Source organism: Labeo rohita, chromosome 1 (genome assembly GCF_022985175.1).
Source record: "Labeo rohita strain BAU-BD-2019 chromosome 1, IGBB_LRoh.1.0, whole genome shotgun sequence".
NCBI classification, from domain to species: Eukaryota; Metazoa; Chordata; class Actinopteri; order Cypriniformes; family Cyprinidae; genus Labeo; species Labeo rohita.
In genome coordinates this window covers 38,134,815-38,162,383 of record NC_066869.1, presented here as the reverse complement: position 1 = coordinate 38,162,383, position 27,569 = coordinate 38,134,815, and the positions used below count along the sequence as shown (strand labels likewise).

Below are 27,569 nucleotides of genomic sequence, written 5' to 3'. Positions count from 1 at the left end.
AAGGTATTTTATTAAACTTTTTTATGCTTTCGTATTTAAAAATTTTTTACAATATAAAACATTTAGATAAAGGCAAGTTTATTAGTTGGTTTTTCTGTGGGTTATGCAAAGTTTCAAATTATGCAACCCTTATTCAAGACTCTTTTTTTATTAAATTAAAAAGTATATCAGTTGGAAGTTATTTTTTCAAAACTTTTATTCAAAACATTTACATTTAGAGACCATGTTATGTTCTTTCATTCAATTGTTACATCCCAGACGAGCCCCCATATGTTACAACCATCTCAAAATTGCAACATAAACGAGATACAACACGGACAGCAAGTAGCGAAGGAAGTAGTTTATTCAGTGAAACATAATTAACAAATGTACTCAAACTGGATGGGAACAAAATAAATGAACATAACGAACAAAACAGTAAAACAGCAGGATGGGTCAGCGCAGTTCTTATAGCTCCCATAATGAACCTCGGGTGCAAAAACACACCCTCAGTAACCACCATACTGTACCTGCAAACTAAATTTAAAAAAACAGAAGAAAAAAGACAGGCCCAGCAATCGCTGGGACATAACAGTTTATTCCTTAAATTTGTTAGAAAAATGTCTTGAAAAGTCTTTAATTTACTTTCATAAAACCTACAGAAAACCTGTCATTACTAATCACATAGTAACTTTCACACTATGGAACGTAAGTATTTCTTACAGTGTGTGTGAAAAGCTTGAGAGGGCAGGAATGATATATTATAAAGGGCATGTGTGTGCATGTTAGGGAAATGCATACGTGTGCATGTGTATCAATATCTGTATGGCCATTCCTCACAGACTCCACAGTATTTGCACTGACAAAATGCTGACTGCATGATATCAGCAACCTGCTATGAATCAATAGAATATTATGCTTCATATTCAGTAGCTGTGCAAACAGCTCAAAGCTCAGCTGTTTCAGTAGAAATATGTCTAAAAGTAAAAATCCATAAAGATACCAAATATCATTCACTGATTAACACTTGTGAAGTTCTGTTCAAACTGGGTAAGCAAATGAAAGCTTTAATGTAAGTAAAATTAAGCCTAAAATCATGGTAACACTGCAGTATCCTTATTACACGCTACACATGCTTACTATACTACCAACAGAAAATTATGCATATCTGCATGCAACTAATCCTAAACCAAACCAACACATAGCCATATTGTGAGTACATATCGTTAATTGATATTACTCAGTACTTATTAAATTATCTTAAAATAAAGTGTCTAATGATCTTAAAGTGTAACCAAAACACCTACTTACTTTTTACATTATAATGTATTTGTGAGTTTATTTATTTATGTTCATCCTCATGCTCCTAATACTAATAATAAGTAGTTTGAGCCAGTATTCACTTTGACATTTTGTTCTCATCATCCTCCAAGTGACACTGTGCTACAAAACAACAGCTCCTTTTTCACAAATGCAGTTTCAGTATGGTATCTATTACCAAGAGTGCTTATGATAACAGGGACAAAGACCAAGGTAGGCTACTCACCAGTAAAAATCTCCAAATCTCTAAATGTATGTGACATGAAGAGAAAGACATGTCTAAACCAATGTAAAACAGGCTGGTCATGTTTTTTTTTTATATCAGAAATATGTATGTTCTTTAATTTATTTTTAAGTATTTTTACTAGGTTTCACCATTACCATCATTCCATCAGTCACATTTCTCCGCATCTGTACTTTTAAGACATTGCGCACAACTTCTCCAACTGTTCCAAATTCTTTCGAGAAGTAAAATAGTACCACTCTTTTGTGGCCTCAGTTTGTTAGCTAGCTTAACCTATTTAATGATACCATCTTAAAATAGAAACACATAGCATTTAATGTCAAAATACAGATCAAATAAAAGGAAATCCACAATAAATATTGGTTTAATGAAAATGAGAGCGGTATCCCTCCGCCTGTTTGTTTGGATATGGGGTAAAGATGGCCGCGACTGGAGAGGCGGTTATTCCGAGTGGAAGGCACACTACGCATTGACACTTTATCTGGGATTTTAATTAACTACATATAGGAATTATTTACATGTTCCAGTAATAGTTTGCCTCAACGTTAAGGTAAGTTTCCTAAATATTCAGTAAAATAGCCAGCTAGTTAAGCTCGTTCAGTTGTTTCTCTTTCAACTTCTGTTAGCTTGCTAGCTCCCTCACTAAAGACATTCAAAGTTATTTCAAGAAATATCAGCCTGTTTTGCACCCCGGAGTGAATTACGACTCAAATGTGAATGCTTTTCTTCTCGTTTTACTATTATGGGCAACATTTTAAATAGGACACTTGGATCTGGGACGCTTGAAGGTGGACCAAGTGGATCGTGTTAAGTGAGAGAGTGATGCACCGGTCAGATGCCTTTGTGTCAGGTGGACAAGTTTAAGAACACCAAGCCCTGTGTCACAATAGAATAAAACACTTTTGAGCTAATATGTCATTTAGTTTCTAATCTCCTATCTTTATTGTAAATATATTAACCAGGCTTGGTATATTAGGTTGTGTTGTTGTGACTGTGTTGGGTTTATTTCTCTAAGCCGGGAGTTTTCGCGGGGAACTAGACTTCCACTACTTGTGCCAGAGGTTACCATGGTGACAGACCAAAAAGCCTTAACGCGCATCTTAAAGTTTGTGTCAGTCATTACGCTCGAAGATTTTATGTGTATGAGGGAGCTTATACTCAATTTATAACAACCTTTGGTTTATAATATCTTAAACTAAGTTACTCAGGTATTCAACACAGCTTCACCTTCACAGGTGAAAGCGCTTATGTAAGAGAGAAGCGAGTGTTGACAGTTAGCCGGGAAACTGAGCGGGTTGACCGGGTTAACCGTTTTAACGGACCCTCCTTTCACAAACGAAGTTAGCAGATTATAAGACCAATACCAGACCTCAGTGCACGTTTCTGGAAGAACAAAGTGAACAGACGTCATATTAGAAAAGTAAGTTACATTTAGATAACGGTTAACATTTTGTTTTTAGACTTTTACCGTGGTATTTTATATAACGTTACATTACACTGTGGTAGTAAAGTTACCATGGTAGTAAGTGGATTCAGACCATACTAAACACATGTATCAAAATACCATTGTATTACAATTACTGCACCATGGTATTGCCACAGTACATTTTAAGGGTATTGTAAGAACTTATATACTGCGGTAAAGGTCTGTCATTATCTACAGTATTCAGGTTAATGTTGTCTTGCTCAGTCTGGCGTGTTATATGTTGCTTGGCAGCTGGTCAAACAAAACTCAGCCCTTCAAATCAAACTGCCACATCAAGAAGCTGTGTGGCTGCACCCTGTATGAGTTTTCTGAGAAGGTGGATTGGGGTTATATATATATATATAATTTTTTTTTTTTTCTTATGTTAGATGTAAGTGTTTATTTGGTGGTTTTCTGCAGTTTCTGATTGTTCATGATGGCGACGGGTGGTACGCCATTTGAAGACGGCACAGACGAGCAGGAGCTGCACAACTGGAGCATCTCCAATGGAAGCTTAGATGACCGACTCAACAATATGGTATGAATCAGTCGCACCCGTAACAGGATGAATAGAGGGTGGCAAGGATGAAGTATGTTTGTAGGCCAACCTGGAAGTAAGCATCACCCTGGTTCTCTCAACAAAAAGCCAATAGGATTTTTTTCGCTGGCTTTTGGATTATTGTAGAAAATAAGTGGCCAATAAAAATGTATGATTCTTACATGTTGTGTTCATCAAGATAATCTTCACAAACACAACTTTTATACATTTTGAACCGTAAAGGCAAACTACAAACTGCAGCATTGACTGCAGTTTGCTTGACTTTGATGTCAACATCAATAAAGGGATAATTCACCTAAAAATGACAGTTCTGTCATTAATTTCTCACCCTCATGTATTTCCAAACCGTAAGATCTTTGTTCATCTTCAGAACACAAATTAAGATATTTTTGATAAAATCTGAGCTTTCTGACCCTGCATAGACAGCAATGCAACTCCCATGTTCAAGCCCCAGAAACATAGCAAGGAGATCGTTAAAATAGTCCAGTGGTTCAACCATAATTTTATGAAGCTACGGCAATACTTTTTATGCACGTACGTAAAAGCTTAAACAGGCATAAATAGGGTATTAATGATTTAAGTTGTAGAATAAAATGTAAACATTTCCTGAGATTGAGATTTAGACCTTATTTCAGTCATTCAAGATCCCATTTTAAAAAAAAACCTACCGCCTTTGATAGAAGGGCATCATTTTCTGGGTTTTAGGACTATTTTGAGGCTTGAGAGCTGTTGTTAATCTCATGCTCATTTGAATAAACATTAAAGCTTTAGCAAAACCTCATTAAACTGTGCTGTCATTTATGGTTTGTAAATGTTGATTCGCTATTCTCTCAGGATTGGGGAGTGCAGCAGAAGAAGGCCAACCGCACCTCTGAGAAGAACAGGAAGAAGTTCTCTGCTATGTCAGAGAGCCGGCTAACCAATGACATTTCTCCGGAGTCCACTCCTGGAGCAGGACGACGGAGGGCACGCACACCCCATTCCTTCCCTCATGTGAAGTACAGCACTCAAATGTCTGTGCCCGACCAGGCTGAACTCGACAGACTCCGGCAGGTCATAAACTTCACAGATCTGGATGAGGTGAGTGGGGCTTTATAACCAGGATTAGGTTTGTAGCACACCTGACTCATTCAGTCTGGCTGAAGTTCTAAGCTTGCTACTGTTTCAAGTTAGGAAATGCATGGATTTAAGCTAACTCTTAAACTCAAATAGTCACTGTCAAATAGATCACTATCAAATTCAGGCCAGCTTTAAAAGGAAATGCGAATGTCAGACATCTTTTGGTAAACCAAAATATCACATTTCATCCCAACAGAGAAGTATTGGCAGTGACTCTCAAGGCCGCGTCACAGCGGCCAACAATCAGAGACAGCTGTCTACCGAGGCCAAGAAACCTTTCAACTTCCTGCCAATTCACCTCAACACTAACAAAAGCAAAGAGCCCACTGCATCCACCTCTTCTACACCTGGGGGCAAGGAACCTAAGAAACAGAGTCCTGGAAAAGAGCAGTTTGCCCCAGTACCAGCAGTGGTTAAAGAGCCTTTTAGTCTAGACGGTGCCCAGCGGTTTGGATTGGAGGATGAAAAAGCAGAGCTCAGCATTGACAGCAGTCAGGTAATCAAGAGTTTAATATCTTTATATTGTCTCTATGTGTGTGCATGTGGATTTGTCATTAGATGCGACTATTACATAAGGTTCGCTCACTGATGCCTTAGAAGGAAACACAATGCATTAGGAGCCGGGGGTGAAAGCTTTTTGAATTTGAATATCAGGGTAATTTTAACATATTTTGTCTTCTGGGAAACATGTAAGTAATTTGACTCCTTAAAGTGATTTACAGGGGAACTTTGTTTTTACCTAATTAATGGCATTTTTCTAATGTTATTAAAAGTATGTCATCTTTTATGTCAAATTTAAAAAACAAAAGAGATATTTGAGCTTTTTAAAATTTCTAATTAAAACAACAGAATAAGAACAAGTAAAATAAGAAAAAAACTATCAATCAAAGAGGTGGCACAGAAAACACAAAAGTGGCTTGTAGGTGTATTTTCATATCTTTAATGAGGCTTAGAGTGAGTGCAATCAAATTCATAAATTCATGTTGAGATCCATGTTTCAAATATAAAATTTTGAATACAGAAAAAGTAAATGATTTAAATTTCCTTGAACAGATACTTAAAAAATGAAACTAAATCTGCCAGTCAAGCAAGTGACTGTTTTTATGAATGGGAAATTGAATCATTGACTCACTAGATTTGTTTAAAAATGCACCTTCATTCATAAACGAAACAACGCTGTGTTTGATTGGAGATGAGCAGCGGAAATGCGACTGAAATAGTCGCACTGTAAAGCCCTGTTCTGTAGCTTTTGAAAAGCAGTACTTAATGAAAAAATATATTTAGACAAAATAAGAAAAATGTACACATCTTCATTCTGTTCAAAAGTTTACACTCTTGGCTCCTGGCTTAATTGATCTTTTTCCTTCTGAAGCATCAGTGAACGTTTGAACCTTCTGTAATTGTTGCACATGAGTGCCTCAGTTGTCCTCAGTGTGAAAAGATGGATCTCAAAATTATACAGTCATTGTTGGAAAGGGTTCAAATAAACAAAAATGCTGAAAAACCAAGAATTTGTGGAACCTGAATTTCTTCTGAAGAACAGTGGGCAGTTTAACTGTTCAGGACAAATAATGTACTCATGAACAACTATCACTAAACAAAACAACACAGCTGTGGATCATTCTGTTAGCGACAGTATTAAGAATCAATGTAAATTTTGAACAGGGTAATTTTTATAAATTCTATGATTATTTTCTCTTGTGGATTATATGTAAACGTCTTTTATGTGAAATATCTTATTCAAGTCAGCGCTAAATAAATCATAACATGCATTTTTTTTATGATCCCTCTTATTTTGGTAAAATAATTAACATTTTGTAGATTCTGCATGGTGTATGTAAACTTTTGACTTTTAACTGTAAGTCCAATCTATATGAAAATGTGCCATGTAAACACCTCAACTGATCAGGACAGGACATGTAAACACTCGATCGGATTGAAAACCGAAACTGGAAAGTTTTGCGCATGTGAAATGGTGTAATGACGTATGACACACCGATGTTGTTGGTGAATATAATAAATGACTGTTGTGGCAATTTAAAATCCTCTTTCTGCTTGTCTGGGAAGTGCTGCAGGATAACTTTGTCCTACAAGTGCTTGCTTCAGACGCTCATCTGCAGACATTTTGGATGTGGGAATGGGCGTTTTTACTGCTTGATTAAAATGAGCATCAAAAAGCTTTCTGTGCTTGTCTCCTAACTAGGACCTGAAATAGACATTAAGTCTGATTTTTAAAATAAGGAGTACAGTGGGAATCTGTATATTCGTGCAGTGTGCGCCTGTCAAAAAAAACATAAACGTGCACATTAACCCAATCACTTTTAATATTCACGTAAACACTGTTCGGAATTCATCAGTTGTAATAATTTAATTCCGATTGAAACAAAACGTGTCTGTGTAAATGTGGGTGTTGGCTCCATAATTTCTTTCTACTGAGAATGATTTTAGTCTGGCTATTTCAGTGCACTATTAACATTGTAGATTTGATTATAACCTCTACAAGTCCTCTCCCTCATTAGTCTGAAACCATCAAGCTTCAAATATTATTAATGTCTACTATTATAACACTGCCTATTCAGAATAACAAGGAAGCTGTTTGCATAAGACTTTGGAATGATCTTCTTTTAAATTGTAAAAGTAGATGGCACAACTTCACTATGTTCATTAGAACATTCCCCCCTGTTGTTGCTGAGCAAAAACTGGAGCACAGATGTGTCAGTGCGCGCTCAGAATTTAGGCCAGTTTAAAAATATGCCACTGTCCGTGTGAGAGCTCTTCCTTGGTCTCTTTCTCTGCTCTTCTCTGTCTCTCTTTGCACCTCCTTTTATCTTTTCCATCTATTTCTCAGGCTGTTTGTTTATTTTCCTTTTCTGCTTGTGCACCTCTGTTCACTCACGCAGCTTATTTCTCATTCAGGTGGTCAGCAAACTGGTGCAAATTCGTGAATACATTGGTAAGGCCACATCCATGAGAGACGACCTGGTGGAAAAGAACGATGTGCCTGCAAATGTGGAACGTCTCTCGCTCCTCATCACTCACCTGAAAGAACAGGAGAAGTCCTACCTGCGTTTTCTTCAGAAGATGCTGGTCAGTATTTTTCTCTCAGGTCTTTAGAAAGTTGCTATTGTGTTTTATATGCACATTAATGACGTTTATACGCAGTGACTTGCATGAATATTTGTTCAGATTAATATAATAACAGTTTCCAGTACTGTAGGCTTTTCAGTGGCTCATGGTATTTTAATTCATCTCTTTAATACAAGAAATTATGCAAATGGTCTTAAACTTGAGGTAGTTTTAAATTATCTTTGCTTATGAAGATGTAAACTTCATTTGTGAATTATCAGTGTCATATGCTAAACTGCAAGACTGTTTAAGGTCTTGTGCATACTGTAAATATAGAAGGATAGGTCTTTCAAAGTTTATGCTTGTGATTGTTTAGTGGCATTAACACAAGTATTTTTAATATGACGTTGTCAATAAGACAGGTGATTTCTTAAGACCTCTGTTATAGGCTTTTTATTTGGTGTTTTATATGGTATTTTTAAAATGATAAAAAAAAAAATACAAAGAGGTCAATGAAGCGCAACAAGTAAGAAAATATCAATCATGAGTGAAACAAATAAGAAAGAAGGCCATCAGAGTACTGCAACAGCATATAAACTGCGTAAACAAGATGATGGCCATAAAGTGTGGAGAAAATTGCAGGTTTACATAGCTCAGTGTTTGCATTTCCTAGGCATTTTGATTGCATGTAGTTTGCGGAATATGGAATCTTCTGTTTTAAAACTGCATTTATGTATGTTCATTTAGCAGAGAAAATGACAATTCAGAAGCAGAAATATTTAGTTTGATATTGATTTCTGTTATTTGAGATGTCATGAGAGAAGAAAGGATGTTGGATTGATTGTTGTGAGGAAGAGAACAGGGAAAGTCAAACAAGTACAGACGAGTCAAACGATTGCAACATTACTGCTAAAATTGACCTGATGTCATATAAGTACATGAGTGTTATCTACACAAAATTGTTGAGACCAATAATTGCACATTTTATATTAATTTTCTCTCATATAATAGAGAGAAAATATATTCATAATATATGCATCCTAAATGTATTAACACATTAACTACAAAATAATGAGATTAATTGTCATTAATTATTTCCAGGTCGATTGTCAGATTGCACAGAATTGATCAGCGGTCTGTCAGTAACCTGATTTTTACTAAAGATATGCAGCGTTATGCTTTGTTCATGGTGGCAAAGGCTTGATAAATGTAGAGCCCAAATCTAGGGCAACATGTCGTCTTCCTTCCCCTCAGCTTGTTTTTGCTCTTCAGTGTGACCTCGCTTGCTGTAGCTGTGCATGTTTTTGAGTGTAAAGCTCAATGAAAATTCTGTATTTTCCAGGTCCTTTGTATTAAGCTTTTGCCTTCCTTCAGTTTTTAGTTCTGTTTATAAATACCCAAATGTAGCAGTATTAGGAAGTGTGTGCAACTTCTAAATTGGGTCTGTTCTGAGCCCTGCCCCTCCTCCCTACGCTTTACAGGCGAGGGAAAATGAGGATGAGGATGATGATGAAGGTGCCACGGTGGACTCTGCAGTGGGTTCAGGCTCAGTGGCCGAGAGCACGTCTCTGAACCTGGAGCCGCGCTCTGAAGCCTCCAGTGCCACTGTGAGTACTCACAAAGGCCCCTTCTCTCCTCGTGATGCCTGAACTGAACATTGATCAGGATGCAACAGGCATGCATGATGGAATCTAGAGCTTGTGCTTTGTAAGCGTAGTTGGCTACTTGGATTGCTGCTTCCTATGAACAGATAGGAGATTTGTTTTATAATTATTTTGTTTGGTTTGTTTTATCTGTTTATCTCTCCGTTTATGTCACTGAAGGTCATTGGTGTAGTGTCTTACAGAATTGAGTCTTTTTGCTGGCAATTTTTGTATAAATTAATTGCAAATTATGATAATAATGACCTGTATGTACAGCTGATTATATATGTCATTTTAAAATGTGTTTTGGTGAGATATAGTGTACTGCAGGAAGAAATTTGAAGCTGACTTATTTCCATGGAGCTGCTAAATTATGATATTTGAAGCACATGCAACTCAACAGGTTCTGCTTTTTAGACACCGCCCTTTTACTTTCTTTTTGTCTTTCAGTCAATGAGTCGATCCCATTCTTAAATACTTATTGGCTAATTATCTGCTGCAGGTCTAATAATGTGTTCAGGGAAATAAGTGAACTTGGTATGGTATTAGAGAGTTCATTTGAGGATAAAGCTACCAGAAGCCTCACAAGGAAAAGAGAGCTTTACTTGTCTATGACCGACTATTTTTGGTTTAGTGATTGGAGAACAGCTGATTCTGTGGATTTAGAAGTGCTTCATGATAGGGCTGTGAACGATTAATCGCGATTAATTGCATACAAAATAAAAGTTTACGTTTGCCTAATATATGTGTGTGTACTGTGTGCAATTATTATGTATATATAAATACACACAAATTAATGTGTATATATATATATATAATATGAAATATGTTATTAATATACAAAATGATTTTATTTATATATAATATAAATTTATATAAAAATTATAATAAATACATATGCTTGTAAATATTTCTTAAATATATACATGAATGTGTTTGTATTTATATATTAATTTATAAATTTATATTAATATAATTAATTTATAAACAATTAATCGCGATTAATCATTCACAGCCCTACTTCATGATGTGTTTTTTAAATTGTGTGATGTGAGTGTACATCACAGGCTCAACACTAGGTGTATTTCCTGCTAACCTGTGGCTGGTTGCATACACTAGTTAGACTAACCTTAAGTTAGTCATTAGATGTCTCTTCTTCTTCTTCTTCTTCTTCTTCTTCTGCTTCTGCTTCTGCTTCTTCTTCTTTCTTCTTTCAGACTGGTCTTGACTTTTTTTTTTTTTTTTTGTGAGCTACATAAAAAGACTAATTTGAATCTGAAAAATAAGACTGATTACCCATTGTAACTAAATTAGTTCACTAAAAAAACAACATTTGGGAAAAACATTTAAATTGACAACAATAGCTGGAAATTATATAGATATAATTTAATTGCTTGTCCCAATTTTGCTGCAAACTGATCCTAACTGATGCTTTAAAGAAGAACAATGAAGATGTTAGATACTGAATAAGATATTTCACATAAAATATGTTTACGTATAGTCCACAAGAAAAATACTTGAATTTATATATTAAAAAAAATGACCCTGTTCAAAAGTTTACACCCCCTTGATTCATAATACTGTGTTCTTACCTGAATGATCCACAGCTCTGTGTGTGTGTGTTTTCTTTTTTTTTTTTTTTGGTTTAGTGATAGTTGTTCATGAGTCCCCTGTTTGTCCTAAACAGTTAAACTGGCTGCTGTTCTTCAGAAAAATCCATCATTGTTGGAAAGGGTTCAAATACACAAAAATGCTGAAATAACATGCATTTTGTATGATCTCTGAGCTTATTTTGGTAAAATAATTAGCATTTTAATGATTCTGAAGGGGGGATGCAAACTTTTGACCTCAACTGTATTCATTCTTGAAAGTGACAGCTAGAACTTTTACACTCTGGGCCTTGGTCAGCAGGGATCCTTATTGTTGAGCTGACTGTTATGTTTCTATAACAGCCTGTAACCTCAGCATGTTGTTGCTATTGCATAGTTCCACAGGTTGATACTAGTCATTTGTTCTCATGATATCTTTCTCTCTCTATCTTCTTAGGGCCATGGGGTGTGTGGAGAGCAGAAAGAAGAGCTAGAGAACATGCGAAAGCAGCATGATCTGCTGAAAAAGATGCTGGAACAGCAAGAGCAACTCCGAGCACTACAAGGCCGTCAGGCAGCACTGCTGGCTATGCAGCAAAGCGCTGAACAAGCCATAGCAGTGATGGATGACACTGGTGCGAGGAACATATTTACTTTACACTGGTTGAAGTTAGAATTGTTTACGTTTTTATTGACATTGTTCTGGCGTTACAGTTGTTACAGAGACTACTGGAAGTGTGTCTGGAAGGAGCATTACCTCAGAGCTTAATGATGAACTCAACGATCTTATCCAGCGCTTTCATAACCAACTGCATGATTCTCAGGTACATACCCTCACACACATCTAAACAGCCAAATTTTTATTTATAAATTTATGTATAATTTATTTTAATTAGAATTTAAAAGGATAGTTCAGACAAAAATGGTTTACTCACTCTCAAGCCATCCTAGGTGTATATGACTTTCTTCTTTCAGACAAAAACAATCAGAGTTACATAAAAAAAAAATGTTCTGGCTCTTCCAAGCTTCATAATGGCAGTGAATGCTGTGAATGCTTGATATTTTGAAGCAGAATTAAGTAGATCTATCAAAAGTAAAAAGTACTCCCTATGGCTTTGGTAGTTAATAAAGGCCTTCTGAAGTGAATCAACGTGTTTATGTAAGAAAAATATCCATATTTAACACTTCATAAGCCATAATCTCCAGCTTCTGGATAACTGTGGTATGCACGTTCACGGGGGCGTAGCGTTCCAGTGGATGACGTAGGCGTAATCATAAAAACGGCTTGAGGGTAAGTAAATCATGAAAAAAAAAAAAAAATTTTTTGTGCTCTAGGCTTTCAAAAGTATGGTAAATATTAGTTAAAGCATCCTATATAGAGAGAGGGAGTAACTGCATTGTAGTTTGACGTTTCAGCATCAATAAGTGAAAGCAATTGTTGAATGACGTAGGTCGGTTCTATTCTTTTAACAGACAAAAGTTCTGTTGTCCTAACTAAATAATATAGCCACATCACATGATGTAGTATTTGATTTTATGTAACCACTGACATTTCAAAAAAAAAAAAAAATCTCTGTTCCTTTGTTGTCTCACTCAAGTCTCAGACGGTCCCTGACAACAGACGACAGGCAGAATGTCTCTCTCTTTCAAGAGAGGTGTGCCGATCACGCACTACCCATAATTCCAGGAGTCAGTTGCCCTCCTCTGCCCCACTAACTACTGCATCAACATCCGCTAGCACTAAACTCACCAAACTACAGGAACTACAGGACAAAAAGCAGACCATGGACAAGATCCTTCAGGAACTTCACTCTCTTAGAGACCAGACCCTCAACAACAATTCATGTAAGTCTTCTCACACAGAACATGCAGTTGCTATGACCCTTTTCATTTTTAAGCCCCTTCCCTTTAGATATTGCTTTGTGTTAGATGCTTTTGATTCAGTTGTGTCAAAAGTACTGTTATTGATTAAAACTGTGTTTGTGTTTCTTCAGGTCAGAGTGTCAGTCAGCGTGGAGCACGCATTGGCATGTCGGAGCGTCCCTCTGTATTGGGTAGAGAAGGAAATGGACCACGTCCAGTGAGGCAGGACTCTTCCTCCCCTTACACGCAGATAGATGATAACCACCCTGCTGATAAACTCAGGTTTCTCTATTCATCCCACTTGATCTCAGTTTGATGCTTGTACCAAACTGATGTGTTTTTACTGTTAATTTTTGCAATGCCGTGTTTTGTCACTTGATGCAGGAAACTTAAGGAGGTGCACAAGCGTTTGAATGAACTAAGAGAGCTTGTTCAGTATTATGAACAGACATCAGATATGGTGGTGGACACTGTAAACGAGAATGTGAAGGAGGACGATGACGAAACAGAGGACGGTTCACTTTTTGAGGCAATGTTTGATTCAGAGCAGGAGAACCATGAACCAGTCACCAACATCAGGTACAGAAAAGATTCACTTCAATACAGAAATAGTGTGTACAGTATTGAAAGTTTGATGGAGAGCGGTATAATCATTAAAGTACTGTTTTGAAAGTGTTATTCGCAAAATTTAGACATTTATATGTCAAAAATGAAAATTCTGTTATTAATTACTCACCCTCATATCGTTCCAAACCCATAAGACCTTTGTTTATCTTCGGAACACAAATTAAGATTTTTGATGAAGTCCAAGAGCTTTCTGACCCTGCATAGACACCAATGCAACTGACACGTTCAAGGTGTGAACGTGCAGCGGCTTTTCAATTGTTATTAATTCTGGGCAAATTTGAAATACAATGTTTTTATTTTTATAGGAATCCAGCCCAACCACAGACTCCGAGTAACTGGATGGACATGAACAGACTGGCGAAAGCTCACAGTGCCTCCAATAATAGAGATGGCCGTCTGAACACAGAATGTGAAATCAATAACCGCTCAGCAGCCAACCTACGCAGTCTCAACGTCCCTTCAGTCATAGGTCTGACCTCACAATCTTTCAAATCTAGAAATATTCACCATTGTTCTATTTTTATGAACACTGTTGGTCTTTTTTTTTTTTTTATCTAAAATAAAAACAATCTGTGCTAACAAAACTATCATCCTATTAACATTGCTATTACTTTAGAATGCCAGTTCAACCGGGACAGGCCTTACGATGGTGTTAAAGATGAGGAGGATGATGAGGCACTGGAGGATGATGATGGAGCAAGAGGAGGAGGCAGAGACAGTGACGGTTCAGGGTCCAGTCGAAGAAGCAGTCTAGTTGGTGAAACAGATTATGCTCAGAAAGTCCGTCGACTTCAAACAGCCAAACAGAAACTCAGACAACTCCAAGAACTGGTGGCCATGGTGCAGGTGAGAGTCTGGAGCCATGAGGCTGATGTGAGGTTGTAGTTATTCATAATTCAGAGCTGCCATCCTCTACCCAGACTGCTGAAAACATCACATGTGCAAAGAAGCAGCGATGAATATTCTGTAGCTTGCCTCCTAAACTAGTTGTCTATTATTAAACCTGGCATTGTATGTTAAGAACATTGTTGGCTCTTGGATGAATTGCTTTTGTTCCTCAAGTTGTTTTGGATGAAAGCATCTGCTAAATGGATAATTGTGAATGTCAATGCATGTAGCTTGTATAAGCTTCTCTGGGTCTGTTAATGTTACTGTAGAGTGATGATACAGATGGTACTACAGCTAATGAGGATGAGGGTTTGAAGCAGCAACCCAATAACACCCGAGCAACAGCTCCCAAAGTCCAGAGAGACATCGCTCTCTCTGAAAAGACCAGGTTAGTGTGTATTCCTCGTATACAAATGAGATCTTTGCTTGCATTTTCAGTTCATATTGTGTTTGTAAACTTTTAATATCATGCTATAGCATGTTTTTGCAAAGTGTCTTGTGTTAAACAGCTTGTATAATATCTGTTTTTCAGAGAGAAATTGTATGAGGAGAAACTCAAGCAGCAGCAGCAGGAACTAAAACAGCTGCATGAAGAGAGACAGAGACTTATGGAGATTCAGGGCAAGATACAAGACTTACAATGGGCCTGTCCTGACCTACAGGTACTTCACACATGCGCTTTTTTGTGCACGATTTAGAGTAGGTTGCTCTCATAGATGCAAACAACTGCTGAGATGGAATCTTATTTTTTTTAATCACATTGTGTTTTGTCAGTCGTCTGTGAGCAGTAGTATCAGCGGTCAGATGAGGAAGATTCCTGCAGCAGCCTCTACTCCTGCTCCTGTACCATTACACTCCTCTTCCTCAGCTAAAGCCAACACAAGTGGCCTCAAACCCACCACTGAACCTCCTCCAGTTACTGTCACTGACAATGAGGTTAGTGTGTAATCCAAATACCAGTTTTGCTTTCTTTATACAGTGGTGGCCAAAATGATTGGAACACTAGTATTTTCACCAGCTAAAAATGGTTTTAAGTCAGTTATTTCTATCTTTTGTCAGTGTGTCAGTAGGAAATATTAGTTTACATTTCCAAACATTTGTTTTGCCATTAATTGTAATAATGTAGTGAGATTTTTTTGTTTGTACAATGAGTCTGACAACAGCCAGCCATTCACTCAAATGAAAATTACCATCTTTTACTCTCCCTCATGTCAATCCAAACCTATGAAACTTGTTCATCTTTAAAACACAAAATGAAACCTCAGAGAGTTCTGTCCCTTCGCAACTTTTAATCTTCAAAAAGTTCATAAAGAAATTGTAAAAGTAGTCCATGCATCAACGAACCAAATTGGTTCTAGCATGTCAACCAAGCACTTTTGAACTTCCTTTTACTATATTTACATTAAGACAGAAATCTCATGTTTCATTACAAATATCTACATGAGGGTGAGTAATTGATTGAAATTGAGACTATTTGTTTGTATTAGCTCTGGTCGGAGATGCGAAGGCATCAGATGTTGCGTGAGGAGTTGAGACAGAGAAGGAAACATTTGGAGAGTCTGATGGCAGAACAGCAGAGGAGAAGCACACTCACCGATTCTCCATTCAGGAGTGACACACATGACACCCAGTCCTACAGCCGTGATGAAAGGTAACACATGGCCTTGACAACTCATGGCTTAGTGTTTTATATATGTATGGCGACAATTGAATTTGTTTAAAGGTACTAATCATCATTATTCTATCAGAACTGTGGCCACCTGGGGTGGTTCGACACAGTGTCCCCTTGGTGATGATGATGATTACTCCTCTGAGGTGGGGGCTGAGGAAGATGATGACGATGAACATGATGAGGGAGAGGAATCTAGTTCCACCGATGAGCTGCATGCTTGCTCCACCCAAAAACAGCGCAACTACAGCAGGAATAACAGAGATGGGTAAATACACAGGCACACGATAGAGTTTTACTATACATCAAACGATTCAATTATTAACTGTGTCTTTTTAATGCAGTCTGAAAGTTCACAGGGAAATTAACGGGAGTGGACCAAGGGGTCGCCCTCGTCAGCATCCCCAGACTGAGAGAGGTAGTTCCAGTAGAGCCAAGCGGCAAGAAAACCTGCGATGGGCGGCTGATCTGTCTCTCTCTGAGGGTGCTGCACCAGCACACTGGCAGGAACAGATCACACACCTCCAGAAACAACTCAACTTCAGCACTACCATGTGCCAAACTTTGCTACAGGACCAACAGGTTAGAGAGTGTACAAAATTAGGGATGCATCGATGTATCAGCCAGTGATCTGTATCGGCCCATTGTTTAAAAAACAGTCAATGATCTGGCCCGATTACATCACTTGTTTTCCACAAATGACAGCATGAAATAAACATGAATAAATGCCAGAAAATGTGTTGAAAGATACAGTGCAACCTTCCTAAAATGTATCAAGTCTTATATAATCACTTGACCAGCATTTGAACCATGGAAAGACAAAAAAAAACTGCTTGTGATCTTTGTCACTTTCCTGAGTATTTAACACAGGGAAATTCTAACAGTTTATTGGACTCTTTTGTTGATTTTAACCTCTAATAATAATGTATCATATGAGAGGGTTCCTTATATCATTTACAGCAGTAGTTGGTAGAGTTTTTTTTTTTTTTTTTTTTTTTTTAAGAAAACCAAATTGGCAGATATCATTATAAATAATTGGCCGAGTATTTACATTTGGTATTGGCAGAAATATTTAGCATCGTTGCATCCCTATGCAACATTTTTTAACTTTTTGACTTTCTTTTTTTTTTTCCTACTAATAACCTTTTTATTTCCCCTGTCTCATCTCTAGACTCTTTCATACATGCTGCAGGCTCTACTCACAGGTCCCTATGGTGTTGTTCCCAATAATGTGACCTCTCCTCAAATCCCTCTCATCATGCACCAACTAAACCAGTGTTACACACAACTGGCTTGGCAGCAGAACAACGTCAATCGGTGTGTCTTTAGACTTTAAAATAATAAATATCAGTTGAAAAGTATTTGTCAAATGTTAAGCATGAATTATGAGGCATTTACTGTAGATGCACTGCTTATCCACCTCTTTCCTCAACGCGGAAGTAAGCCTGTGGGTGAGACTTCTGGTTTGTTATCCTCTATAGGGAAATAATGAGAAGAATAACAACATGCAGTAAATGGTAAAACTTTGCTCTACAAACCAGTGTGCTCATAATTAAGATAATACATTAGAATAATATGGTAAGACACAACAATGTGCAATTTCAAGCAGCAAAACGAGCTAAAAATAGGTGGACACGGATGAGACTAGAAGCCAGAGCCATAAAATTTATAAATGTCCACACTCACTCTTACGGGAAGAAAAAGGTGGATACACCAAGTTTAGGAGCAGATTTTTTTTTTTTTTTTTAAGTGCTTTTGAAAGTAGGCTCCCCAAGGCTGCATTTATTTAATCAATAAGTGCAGTAAAAACAGTAATATTGTAACATTACAAATAACTGATTTCTATTTCAATATTTTAAACTATAATATAAAGAAAACAATTAATGACGTAGGCGTTACCAACGTACTGACTTTACCAAACTTTAGAATGGTAGTGTAGGTCTAAACAGCTTGAATTTAAAGCGAGTAAGCTTTGGTTTTATAACTTTTAAAAACTTTTTTTTTTCTCCCCTCTGGTAGTTTGAAACAGGTTCTGAATGATCTGTTGCGGCAGCAGCAGAGTCAGTCATTGTCAGGACAACAGCAACATCAAAATGTTGCACATGATTCTGCATCATCGTCTCTGTTTGGAAACTATCCACCTGTCAGTACACTCAATATGCCTGGGCTCCCAAACTTCTCCCCTTTCTCAAGTGGTAAGTCTGTCATCTGTTTGTAACTCATTAAATTAGGACAATTACATAATTCCAAAAAAACAAACTTTTCTAACCTTTTTCCTTTCATTCTCTCCTCTTTTCTGGCTTTAGGTTTTAATTTCAATCCCGTGTTTCCTTCCTCAGTAGGAGATTTCCAGCAAAACCAAGCCAGTTCAGATCAACAGCATGATCCAAACATATCCCTCAAAACCGAATACATGAGTTTCCCCCCTCCACTACAGAGATCTCCACTCAACAATGCAGAAAAACGGTACAAATGTGTTTCTGTTTTTTGGATTAAGATTATGTAATCATGACTATATGAATCACAGAAAATGTAGAAATCTTGTTCATTTCTGTTAATTTTTCTCCCTTTATAGGTTTCAGTCTCAACCTGACACTTTGCCCGACGCTAACAACTCTAGCTGGTTAAACTCCTCTCTGAATCACTCTGGTCAGAGAACCACCCTCACCTCAAACCATCAAAGTCAGATAGAGCAGAACTCCCCTTCCTCCTCTCCTGTCCCTCACCCTTCAACTTCCCGAGATCTTTCTTACATACCTGACTCCCAGGAGTCTATAAGCAGCCTTCCAGACAGGGCAGATCCAACCACTGTCACCAAGACTTTCAGAGCAGGACGTAAGGCTGCAGCACAGGCCAGTCTGGCCTCTAGAGACAAGACCCCCAACACAAAGAGCCGCCGCAGGAGAGGCAGGGGACAGAAGAACACAGGTGTGTCTTTATTTACAGTTGACATACTACAACATAACAAAATAAAAAGCAAAGGATGTCTCAGTCACATTATTAATTAGGCGTATGGATTTTTTTTTTTATATAGTCAAAACAAGCCTAAGAGTATATGTTTCCCAATTCAGTCAAATGGACTTCAGTTTTGTTCTTCTCACTGACTTTCAGCATCTGTGGACAGTGACAGTGTTTCGAGTGACTCTCACTTTGGTCAGGACAGAGAGCGCTCCTCTCAGGTCAAATACAAAGATCTCAACCAGGGTCTGCTAGACAAACTCACACAGGAGAAACTGGACAGCAAGACCAAGAACAGCAAGCCAAATGACCTTTCATCTGGTATGCCTTTTCATAGATTCTGACTAAACATACTAAACATATCAACTAAATATATCGTGCAGAACAATGAGAACAGTCTTGTTATACAGTGTACACTGTATTCTTCAACCAGAGAAGCTTCTGCCACAACAGTATAACAATAAAACTGACTTTTTTCCATTCTTATTTAATTTGAACATCATTTGAACATCTTATGTCCTTATATTGTTTTATAGTGTTACTCACAAATTTCATTTTCATTTCTGTTTTTGTTCACATTTCATTTTTGGTTTTATGCTTGGTTTCTTCACAGCATATGCTTGGAGAACACCTTTTCTCTCTAACAGAATTGCATGCACTGAAGTCCCAGGTAATTCCAAGTTCATCAGCTGTTTGACCTGCTAACTAATTTTTTTAAAAATTCTCTTTTTCTTTTTTTTTTTTTTTTTTTCATCTGCATGTTTCCTTTATCCCCTTTCTCCTCATCTTTTTGCTTAGCTGCACTGACATGCATAGGAAGTATTAAGTGTGAGCCAGGCATTTAAATTTTCTGAGCACAGAATCTTTTACGAATATAAATTTAGAGACTCCACTGAGTTCAAAAACATAGGGAAATTGGGGGAGGAATTTGCCATGTTATTCATAACAGCATTCACACCCAGTGTCTTTTTGTTCTGGATGTTTTATACCTTTGAGCTGAAGTCACCAGACTTCTGAGCATGGTTTTGAGTAAACGCATCTCTTAAATTTTCTTAAATGTTAAATCTGCAGTCCGTAACTTTTGCTGCTGTACCGGTTAATAAACAGAAGTGCATGCATCTTGTGGAAGAACGCTGAGACCTGACCTACAGTACTTCTCTCTGTTTATATCTATGATAAATCACACAGGTACTGGGCTACTCTGCAGCGGTTCCACCAGTACCAGTTTGAAATAGCCTGAATATAAAAACTTATTATGGGTGTACCATAGTAATTCAGGATAAGCAAAAAACACGGTTTGGAAAATGGATTCATGATGTACTAGCTTATGTAAATTTGTACATTTTGAACAGAAAAGTTACAGACTGCAGCTTTAAGTGAACAGTGTTTCCGAATATTGAGTGAAGTTCAAAAGTTCAAGTACTAATGGTCTTGAAGTTTTCCACAATAGTTTTATTGTATAATTAGTTTGCATATACAGCAGTTTAATGTCCTTGACAGTAGATTGTCTGTTCATTGCCTTTAAATTTTTTTTTTTTTTTTTTTCTGTTCTGTTCATTTCTTTCTAGATGTGAGCAGTGATTTCTCTCTGTTTGAGGCCCTGAGAGAGACTATCTACTCTGAGGTGGCAACGCTTATCTCTCAGAATGAGTCTCGCCCTCACTTCCTCATCGAACTTTTCCATGAACTTCAGCTGCTTAATACAGACTACCTGCGCCAGAGGGCCCTCTACTCACTACAGGTACAGTACACACAAAAGTCAAATCTGTGCACACTTCTACAGACAGGCCCACATGGAGACCCTACTCAATGCATGTTCTGCAAGATTCCCCTTTCTGTCAAACATATTTCATTGGACTGTCCTGCTTTTAATGTATGTAGAAAACTCTTATGAAGTGAACACACTTAAAGAGTTATATAGTATAATTTTGCCAGAAAAAGTTTTGGAATTTTTATCATATTTTAATGTAAAAAAAATCTTGTTTGTTTGTTTGCTGGTTTTTATTGTATTTGCTATACTTGTATTTTTGAATTGTTTTTTTGAATTGTTTTTACCATGAAAATAGCCTAAGATGCTAACATGGCATTAAATAAAAATATACTATACTTGGAGACTGGATGGTTTTCCACAATTTCTGCATTAAATGTGTAGGACATCTGCAAAATGTGTTTTGAATGTTGAAAGAATGATCAGATTAGCCAAATGTACAAAACAAATATGCAGGTGGCATGGGATGTTTATATATACTGTACAGCTCTGGGAAACATTAAGAGACCAATCCAAATCAGCGTCTGTACATGTATTTTCATAGTTGTGTGGTTTGCAGATTTTAAAGTAATAACTACTTCATTGTTGGGTCTGACCACCAGGACATTGTAACAAGGCACCTGACTGAGAAGAGTGTGGCAGATGAGCAGGCATCTTCTTTGGGTCCAGCTGTATGGGCCACAGGCTCCCAATCAGAGCTCACACCTAGTGAAAGCTTGGCTACCAGTGACAATGTGAGACATATGATCCCTCGTCTGTTTTTTTTCCTCTCTTTTATTATCACACAAGCTAATTTTGACTTATGATTTCAGGATGCGTCTGAGAAGATTGTAACGGTTAAATCCAACTCTGTACTGAAGAGGGTAGCAGATAGAGACTCTGTGGACAATGAGAGCCTGCTGTCCACCTCTTCCAACCTTGAACCCTTTGCTAGTGATGACCTGGGTAAGAATACAGGGCTGTATGCATCATGCTAAAAACACAGTAGATGGGTTGCTTACCACAATCATGCTTGCTTTGCTGGGCTGGGGCTGTGCTGGTCTGGTCTGGTCTGAATCCTGAATGTTTCTTTCTCTCTCTCTCTGTCCATTGATTTCCTTTCTGCTCCTCCAGGTAACACAGTAATTCATTTAGATAAGGCATTGGCCAGGATGAGGGAGTATGAGCGCATGAAGCTGAGGGCTGAGTGTAACACAGATAACCCTGAGCGCAGCCCTGGAGCTGCTGCTGCCGCCTCAGCACTTACTCAAGGTACTGCTGTGAACTCTCGCAGACTGCAGATTAGAACATTGTGTCCCTAACAGATACAATGCAACAAGTCTGCACAATCAATCCAATGAAATTTTCAAGCATTGAACCTAAATAGCTAGCAGATGACTGGTTAAAAACGTATTGCATTGCATTTGTTTATGATGGACTGTGACTTCTGCTTTCGCAGATAATCATGGCCCATGACTCTGTCTAGAAGGAATAATCCAGGTTTTTTGCAATCTAGTGACTATGTATCACTTTTGGTGGTCTGCTGATTTTCAAAGGCTGCAACTTTGTGTCCTTTAGTGCATTTAATAAGTTCTTCTACCTAGAAAACAAGTCCCACTTGAGAAGCACAATTTCATAAATTTCTCTGATTCATTAGGTTGAAAATAACCTGGAATATTTCTTTAAAATTTGCTATTAATGATTATGGGGATTATAGTTTTTAATTGGCACTGGCTGAAGCTCTGCTTGCTTAAAACACACATATTACGAATGTATGGGTTTTATATCTCTAAGTAAATCTACTTGTGTTTCAATGCATTTGTGTATGTGTGTCTGATTTTAGGTGCAGGACATTCATCTACAGATGCACATTGTCCTCAGATTGACACACAGCAGCTTGACAGACAGATCAAAGCCATCATGACAGAAGTTATTCCTTTCCTAAAGGTGAGCTTGGTCTTGATTTTTTTTATTTATTTATTTATTTACAAATTAACCATCAAAGCTGCAGTTCATAGACTTGCTGATTCGCTCATGTCTTTCTGTCAGGAGCATGTTGGAGAGGTGTGTTCACACCAGCTGCTCACATCTGTGAGACGCATGGTGCTCAAACTCACTCAGCAAAATGACGAAAGCAAAGAGTTTGTTAGGTTTTTCCACCGACAGCTTGGCGGCATCCTACAGGTAAGCACGTTTTAGTTTATTGACTGGTTACTGTTTTCTTAAATAATCATTCAATATTGATATGAAAATTGTGAGATGTCCCTGTTATGTAAAATTTTGGCATTGTAACTACCTTATTTATAGCCAAAAAAGTATATATATTGTTAACGTGAAATAGAATTACTCACTGTGTACACATTATTAATGAAATAAGTTTTTGTGAAGAACAGTATTTTTAAGAATCATAGGTGTGCACTAAAATGTCGTCTATGTAGGAAGCCACTAGCTGGATCACAGCCTAAATTTTATTAGAAATGCTTGAAGTGTATAATAATGAATATAATAAATCTTGGTTTTGTGTACAGGATTCCTTGAGTAAGTTTGTTGGGCGGACACTGCAGGACTGCGGTGAGGACCTGCTGGTAGAGATCTCTGAAATCCTCTTTAATGAGCTTGCCTTCTTCAGACTGATGCAGGATTTAGATCAGAACACCTCCAAAAACAAACACAGAACCAAGAAACGCTCTGACCACACATCTCCAAAACACTCACCTCACACCGAGGTAGGCTTGAGTGATTAATCATCATCTTGTGTGTCTGTAACAATGCTTCTGTGTTCAAGTAAAGAGAATGAGTGCATTTTTTTTTTCAGGAGGTGAAAATGCTGGAGAGAGAAAAGACATTCTCCCCATCATATTTCGATGAAGACAGAGTAAGTTATAATTGCAACTACACTGAATTTAAAGCCCCACAGTAGAACAGTTTTAAATGTTACCTTGCAGTGTCGATATGATGTGTGGAAGAATTGAGGAAAGGGAAAAAAAAAAAAATTAAAGAAGTCCACTTCCAAAACAAAGATTCACATATAATGTACTCACCCCCTTGTCATCTAGGATGTTCATGTCTTTATTTCTTCAGTCGTAAAGAAATTGTTTTTTGAGGGAAACATTTCAGGATTTTTCTCCATAGCGTTTGACGAGCATTTGAGATTAAAATGTATTTAAATTGTATTTTTTAAATGAAAATAACCGATCGTTTCGCTAGATAAGACCCTTCTTCCTTGGCTGGATTTGTTTACCATAGCAGCACCATATCAGTCCATTATATGGAGAAAAATGCTGAAATGTTTTCCTCAAAAAAAAAAAAAAAACAATTTCTTTACGACATTATATGTGAATCTTTGTTTTGGAAGTTGACTTCTTTGTTTGACCTCACTAATTTCACAAAACAACAGAGCACCTGTTGTTCAACTATTGTTCATTTGGTGTTTATGGATGTTTTTAAATTATTTTTATTGCAAGCTTGAATGTTTTGAATGTCAAAAATTGACTTTCAAATTTTTTGTCTTTAGGATCAGGATGAGACTGAGCAGGGAGGGACGCTTCATGAGAGGGAAGAAGACAAAGAGAAAGATGCACAGAGCAGTGAAACATCTGACGTGGAAGAAGAGGAGGGAGAAGGACTGCCCCTTTCTATAAGTCAGTTTATCTGAAAGAGACAGAATTTATTTGATCAAAAATACACTTAAAAAGAGCAATATTGTGAAATATTATTATAGTTTAAAATACATTTTTAGTTTCTTCTTTTAATACATTTTAAAATGGAATTTATTCATTTGCCGGCAAAGCTGAATTTTCTGCAGCCACTTCCCAAGTGTTCAAGGGATAGTTCACCACAAAATGAAGTTCTGTCATTATTTTTTCTCACCCCCATGTCTTTCCAAACCCATAACACCTTTCATCTTCGGAAGACAAATTAAGGTATTTTGATGTAGTCCAAGAGCTTTCTGACCCAGCATAGACAGGAACACAACTACCATGTTCAAGGCCCAAAAAAGTAGCAAGGACATTGTTAAATGAGTCCATGTGACATCAGTGGTTCAACCCTAATTCTAGGAAGCTATGAAAATATTTTTGTGTGCAAAGAAAAAAACAACAAAAACAACTTTATTCAACAATTCCTTTTCTTCCGTGTCAGTCTTCGACGCACCTATAACATGTCAGATGCGTTGCTGTATATGCAGGGTCAGAAAGCTCTCAGATTTCATCTTAGGGTCTTAAGGGTTTGGAATGACATGATGGTGAATAATTAATAAAAGAATTTTCACTTTTGGGGGAACTATTACTTTGTGTCACTTAATCCTTTAGAAAGTCTTTTGATGTTTGATCAGATTTGATTATTTGCTAAATATAATTATTCATTCAAAAAAAAAAAGTACTGACCCCAAAGTTTTGAACAGTAATGTAAAAATGTTATGTTGAACCGTATTGGTAATATTTTAAGTGAATACACAATGTCCTTCCTTTAAATGGGCCTCATTGAAAGGCCATCTAGAATGAATTGTATGCTTACTGTTCTACATTATCCATTAGAGTGTTTGCTGGAGGTTGTCAATCTTATCGGCTACAGGTTGAGACTGTTCTGTAATGTGTTTGGTTTTGATAAGAATCTGTTTGACTTGTGTATTGTGTATGGTCTTTTTTCTTTAGGCCTGTCTAAAGCAGAGACACAGGCTCTATGCAACTACGGCAGTGGAGAAGATGAAAATGAAGTGGAGGAGATTGAGGAGTTTGAAGCTGGACCTGTTGAGGTGCAAACATCATTACAAGCCAGCATGGACAACACTAGTGAACACAAACAGGTGTGTTGGCAATTGCACGAGAGAGCCAGTAATCTGACTTGGCTCAGACAAATGAAATACATACTAATAAAGACCTGTTGTGTTTTTCCCAGGGCTCTGCCTTACAAAATGAAGCCCCCCAGGAAGCCAAATCAGACGTAGAGAATGCAGAAAGCAGCCAATGTATGCATTTTTCTTAATTATTTTACTATTAAATACATTTATTGAGATTTATTGGGGTATTCAATTCATTGAATTTTGTCTCCAATTTTCAAACAGTGAAAAGCATAAAATCTGAGTCCAAAGACTTGGTTCAGCCTCCAGAGGAGGGCAGAGAGGAGGCAAAAACTGGTTCAGGAGATGAAAGAGAGGAGAAGGAGGACTGTACAATTTCTTCAGCCCAGGAAACTCCACAGAATTCAGATACAGCCAGTCCTGACACAGAGTCTCCGGTCATGATTAACACTGATGTGTGTCTCACTCTGCAAACCTCAAATCATCTTTTCTCATTAAATATATTTTATTTGTTTTTTATTTAAAATGACCAGGTTTTTTTTAAAACATGCATTATTTTTTGTTTGACTTTTATAATATAGGAGGCTGGATCTGGAAATACCAGCCAGAGATCAGATGAGGAAGATTTTGTGAAAGTGGAGGACCTTCCTCTTCAAATGTCTGTTCTGTGTGAGGTAAGAGCTTGAGTGATCGCTTTCTAATAGGGAAAGGGCATGGTAGTCAAGCTGATTTTTTAATTTTTTTTTTTTTTTTTCATGCAATTTAAAAAGTAGTAGTACTGACAATGTCGTGTAAACATGGCTGAAGATAAACTTTTTTTTTGCCTTGTAACTTGTACAGGAAGAGCTTTGCAAGAGGATCTCGGAAGAGCAGCAAAATAATAACTTAACAGCTGAAATTCTGAATGGAAATAAAGAAGAGCTTACAGGATTGGTGGGAAATGCTCAAGCACTCAAAGAGCCTGGTAACTATCAAATGTCACTCAAATCTTTTCAGCCCAAACCTGTAGCCAAAATGTAATTTCTGAAATGTAATATAATAAGGTGATACATTTTGTTCAACTGAACAAAAACTATATTTGTTTTTGTTCCAGAAACCAGTGGAGCCCAGAGTGCATGAGAATGATCTTTCGATCCGTCTTACACTGCAAATCATCTTTCATGCAACATACTGTATAATGAGCTTAATACCTTAAGATTCCTTGGAAACAACAGCTAAGCTAAGTCTTGGTGAATTAGCATGTGTGATCTAACAGTTCAAGAGATCTTAAAGAATCTCTCGACACTTGTAAGTAGTTTTATTTGGATTGTTTTATGGAGAATGTAGGAGATGATGTTTTGAAGGGGCTCTGTCTTTAAGCTGTTCTGTAGTCTGCAAGTGCTTTTTTTTGTGTTTCTGTTTGTTCAGCCAGAACTCTCTCTGTAAAAGCCCCTTCAAAGGCTTTGGTTTAAGGGATGCAAAACATTTGTGTGTTCCCATGTTTGGCATGGTTTGGCTTTTTGCATTTCTTTCTAGGATTGCTTCCCAGACTGCTAGCATTTTTTGCCAATGCAATACATAAAGGACAATAGATGTTTCTCTGATTCAAGACAAAACGTAAAATTCCTATTTAAGTGTATTGACTTGACCCAGACGGCATAACTAAATGTGTAATGGATAGAGCCAAATCGCATATTAGCACTGATACATTGTCCTGTCCTTTCTTATTGCGCTCTTTTAAATGTTTTCTCTTTTTACTTTTTTATTTTAAGGCATGTTGGCCAATGCTTGGGTTCTCACCCCATTTCACCTCATTTAATTCTCCAATGTTTAGATTGAGATTTAAAATAAATAAAACATTGATTTTTACCACTTCCTGCACTGACTGCTCTCTTTATCCCGTTTGCTTTTATTTTGCAAAATGATGTCTGACTCATTATTGTTATTTCCACACAATTTATTGATGTTAGTTCTGTAAATGTTTATTGCTTTCATATAATTAATGTACAGTCATTTTCCCCTCATGCATTTGTTAGTTAACAGAGCCGATGAGGTT

General features: G+C 37.2%; 1 protein-coding gene across 8 annotated transcripts; it reads left to right on the top strand.

Moving 5' to 3' along the window:
- Positions 1 to 1,959: 1,959 nt before the first annotated feature.
- Positions 1,960 to 27,394, top strand: pcm1 (pericentriolar material 1). 8 transcript variants are annotated; one of them, XM_051100942.1, is made up of 41 exons: positions 1,960 to 2,093; positions 2,306 to 2,354; positions 3,429 to 3,546; positions 4,402 to 4,647; positions 4,883 to 5,182; positions 7,603 to 7,773; positions 9,234 to 9,359; positions 11,442 to 11,619; positions 11,699 to 11,808; positions 12,583 to 12,829; positions 12,979 to 13,129; positions 13,232 to 13,426; positions 13,780 to 13,943; positions 14,091 to 14,320; positions 14,632 to 14,750; positions 14,895 to 15,024; positions 15,137 to 15,298; positions 15,850 to 16,013; positions 16,111 to 16,299; positions 16,376 to 16,613; positions 17,203 to 17,348; positions 18,051 to 18,226; positions 18,338 to 18,497; positions 18,607 to 18,959; positions 19,143 to 19,310; positions 19,603 to 19,659; positions 20,558 to 20,730; positions 21,360 to 21,491; positions 21,570 to 21,702; positions 21,871 to 22,008; positions 22,580 to 22,683; positions 22,786 to 22,920; positions 23,265 to 23,462; positions 23,552 to 23,611; positions 24,251 to 24,377; positions 25,389 to 25,540; positions 25,633 to 25,702; positions 25,799 to 25,989; positions 26,116 to 26,208; positions 26,375 to 26,498; positions 26,628 to 27,394. In XM_051100942.1, exons 3-41 carry the CDS (start codon positions 3,442 to 3,444, stop codon positions 26,651 to 26,653), a joined length of 6,141 nt encoding a protein of 2,046 aa, XP_050956899.1. In that variant the 5' UTR covers positions 1,960 to 2,093; positions 2,306 to 2,354; positions 3,429 to 3,441; the 3' UTR covers positions 26,654 to 27,394. The 8 variants fall into 8 exon arrangements, with proteins under 8 accessions (XP_050956899.1, XP_050956833.1, XP_050956976.1 ...); XM_051100876.1 differs by having other exon boundaries at positions 2,306 to 2,393; XM_051101019.1 differs by lacking the exon at positions 2,306 to 2,354 and having other exon boundaries at positions 18,371 to 18,497.
- The last annotated feature ends 175 nt before the right edge of the window (positions 27,395 to 27,569 follow it).

Bases quoted from the DNA above. Each gene is read 5' to 3' on its own strand.
- pcm1 (XM_051100811.1), top strand. From the start codon at position 3,442: ATGATGGCGACGGGTGGTACGCCATTTGAAGACGGCACAGACGAGCAG. The intron at 13,427-13,779 runs GTACAGAAAAGA...TTATTTTTATAG, and splicing joins GAACCAGTCACCAACATCAG to GAATCCAGCCCAACCACAGA. The intron at 19,311-19,602 runs GTATGCCTTTTC...GTTTCTTCACAG, and splicing joins GCCAAATGACCTTTCATCTG to CATATGCTTGGAGAACACCT.